This window comes from Triticum urartu, chromosome 6A (genome assembly GCF_056163025.1).
Source record: "Triticum urartu cultivar PI428250 chromosome 6A, HENAU_Tu73, whole genome shotgun sequence".
Lineage (NCBI taxonomy): Eukaryota > Viridiplantae > Streptophyta > Magnoliopsida > Poales > Poaceae > Triticum > Triticum urartu.
Window position 1 is genome coordinate 208425739 of NC_141878.1, and position 3635 is coordinate 208429373.

Genomic DNA, 3635 nt, shown 5'->3' on the forward strand with positions numbered 1-3635 from the left:
TGATCTCCTATTTTAACAGAAATAACAGGCATGCCTACCACAGGTCTAGGTTTATCTGTATCACGGGGTTTAGCAATTCTTGCAGTTTCATTACAGAAGTAAATAACATGCCCATCTATATTATCAGACAAGAGATCTTTAACAATAGCAATATTAGGTTCAAATTTAACTTGCTCAGGAAGTGTATATGTTTTAATATTGCTTTTACAAACCACAGTTGAAGCTTTAGCATGATCCTTTATCCTAACAGGGAAAGGTGGTTTCTCAACATAACAAGTAGGAACAATAGGATCATTATAAGTGACAGTCTTTTCTTCAACTTTAATTGGTGCAGCTACTTTTACTTCTATGGGAGGATGATATTTAAACCACTTCTCCTTAGGGAGATCAACATAAGTAGCAAAAGATTCACAGAAAGAAGCTACTATCTCAGAATCAAGTCCATATTTAGTGCTAAACTTACGGAAAATATCGGTATCCATAAAAGATTTAACACAATCAAACTTAGATGTCATACCTGACTCCTTACCTTTGTCGAGGTCCCAATATTCAGAGTTGCATTTAATTCTATCCAATAAATCCCATCTAAATCCAATAGTCTTCATCAGAAAAGAGCCAGCACAAGAAGTATCGAGCATGGTGCGATTATTTTCAGAAAGCCGGGCATAAATTTTTTGAAGAATTGTTTCTCTTGGGAGCTCATGATTGGGGCATGAATATAACATTGATTTAAGCCTCCCCCAAGCTTGAGTGGTGCTTTCTCCTTCGCGAGGCCAAAAATTATATATATAATTGCGGTCACGATGAACAAGATGCATAGGGTAATACTTTTTATGAAATTCCAATTTCAATCTTCTATAGTTCCATGATCTCGTATCATCACATAGCCTATACCATGTCAACGCGTCTCCCTTCAAAGATAAAGGGAAGACCTTCTTCTTAGCAACATCATCGGGTATACCTGCAAGCTTAAATAATCCACAAACTTCATCCACATATATTAGGTGTTCATCAGGATGCTTTGTTCCATCTCCTGTAAAAGGATTAGCTAGCAGTTTTTCTATCATACCCGAAGGATACTCATAAGGAATTTCATTTTCAATAGGTTCAGTAGGTTGAGGAGCAACTCTTTGCTCTACTGGTCGGGGTGAAGATACCCCAAGCAAGCCCCTCAGAGGATTACTTTCCATAGTAACAAGTGACAGTAAATTTCAGCACACTATATAAATTTTCCTTACCAAATTCCACCTACCAAAGGCGCTTCACTCCCCGGCAACGGCGCCAGAAAAGAGTCTTGATGACCCACAAGTATAGGGAATCTATCGTAGTCCTTTTGATAAGTAAGAGTGTCGAACCCAACGAGGAGCAGAAGGAAATGATAAGCGGTTTTCAGCAAGGTACTCTCTGCAAGTACTGAAATAAGTGGTAACAGATAGTTTTGTGATAAGGTAATTTGTAACGAGCAACAAGTAACAAAAGTAAATAAAGTGCATCAAGGTGTCCCAATCCTTTTTGTAGCAAAGGACAAGCCTGGAAAAACTCTTACATAAGGAAAAGCGCTCCCGAGGACACATGGGAATATCGTCAAGCTAGTTTTCATCACGTTCATATGATTCGCGTTCGGTACTTTGATAATTTGATATGTGGGTGGACCGGTGCTTGGGTGCTGTTCTTACTTGAACAAGAATCCCACTTATGATTAACTTCTATTTTTTTGACTGTGAACTGTGGGGCAAAACCCCCACAGTAGATCAAAACTTTATTGAATTAAATAACAGATACAACAAGTTGATTACAAGGAGTAACCAGAGTACAAGGTAAAAGAGAGTCTTACAAAACTAGCTTAAGGGGGGAGGTAAGAGATCCACTTGAGCAGGTCATCCTTGTAAGCAAATCTAATTCTATGCTGCATGAGGCTAATATCATGCCTAAAAGCAAACCTCCATTTATTGAAACTAGCCCTCTCATTTCTGAACACTTTGGCATTTCTGATGATCCAAATATGCCAGCAAGCAATGAACACCACTTCAGAGAAGAAAGGCCTCTCAAAACTTCTCCTTGCCTGAGTAACCAACTCAATCATGGAGGTGCCAGCAGACCAATCAATCTGCAGATAATTCCAGACTCTTACACTGAAATTGCAGTTGAAGAACAAGTGATCCCTGGTTTCTCTAGCCTGCAAGGGGCAGAGCCTACAGTGGACTCCATCCTCCATGTGCCAGTGCCTTCTCTCAACCATATCCTTGGTGTTCAACCTGTCCATAATAAGCATCCAAGCAAAGACCTTGATCTTGAGAGTACAGGAGGATTTCCAAATCCAACAGAGCAAAGGATTGAAGGACTCAGACTGAAAGGTGTGTGAATAAAACATCTTGGGCTTGAAAGACTTGGAAGAGCCCTGCCAGAACCAAAAATCCTTCGAGCTGGGGTCTCTGCTGTGTGAGTCCATTAAATCCTTTATCAAATTTAACTCATCAAAAGCCTGAGCAGATAACGGAAGGTGGAAAAGTTGGTGCATATCCTGGGTATTGAAAATTTCCTTAACTGAGACCCAGGGGTCCTTGGCAAAAGAGAAAAGCCTTGGGAATCTTGCCTGCAAACTAGATGTTTCAGAGCCAAGGTTCCAATTATCAGACCAAAAGAGAGCAGTGTCCCCTTCATTGATCTGCACCCAGGAGCAGTCCCTAAAATGCTGCATAACTTTACAAATATCCCTCCACCAGAAGGAGCCACAATCATTTGTTCCCTGGGGCATTCTTTCAAAATAATATGAATCCCAAACTAGGGATACCCAAGGAATTTCCCGTTTGTTCAGGAAGTTACTAGCATGCTTGAGAAGGAGAGCCACATTCTGAACCCCCAGATTAAGAATACCAAGCCCTCCTTTGTTTTTTTGGCCTACATATGAGTTCCCAAGTAGCAAGAGATGGAGCAGGCTCATCTCTACGCTTTCTCCACAAGCACTGTCTTTGGATTCTTTCCAACTGCTTGAGAATACCAGCTGGGAGAGAAAGACTACCCATAAAGAATATTGGCAATGAGGATAGAGCAGAGTTAAGGAACTGCAACCTTTCTCCTTGGTTAAGGATGATTAACCTCTATTGCAAGCATCCACAACTACAACAAAAGTATTAAGGTAAACCTAACCATAGCATGAAACATATGGATCCAAATCAGCCCCTTACGAAGCAATGCATAAACTAGGGTTTAAGCTTCTGTCACTCTAGCAACCCATCATCTACTTATTACTTCCCAATGCCTTCCTCTAGTCCCAAATAATGGTGAAGTGTTATGTAGTCGACGTTCACATAACACCACTAGAGGGTAGACAACATACATCTCATCAAAATATCAAACGAATACCAAATTCACATGACTACTAATAGCAAGACTTCTCCCTTGTCCTCAAGAACAAACATACCTACTCACAAAGCATATTCATGTTCATAATCAGAGGGGTGATAATATGCATAAAGGATCTGAACATATGATCTTCCACCAATTAAACCAACTAGCATCAACTACAAGGAGTAATTAACACTAATAGCAACCTACTAGCACCAATCCCGGACTTGGAGACAAGAATTGGATACAAGAGATGAACTAGGGTTTTGATATGAGATGGTGCTGATGAA

The 3635-nt window shown here is 40.2% G+C and overlaps 1 protein-coding gene across 1 annotated transcript; it reads right to left on the reverse strand.

Annotated features, from left to right (window-relative positions):
* Positions 1-1843: 1843 nt before the first annotated feature.
* LOC147964767 (uncharacterized) lies at positions 1844-2755 on the reverse strand. Its single transcript, XM_087530153.1, has one exon. The coding sequence runs from the start codon at positions 2753-2755 to the stop codon at positions 1844-1846; it is 912 nt and encodes a 303-aa protein (XP_087386279.1).
* Positions 2756-3635: the final 880 nt, after the last annotated feature.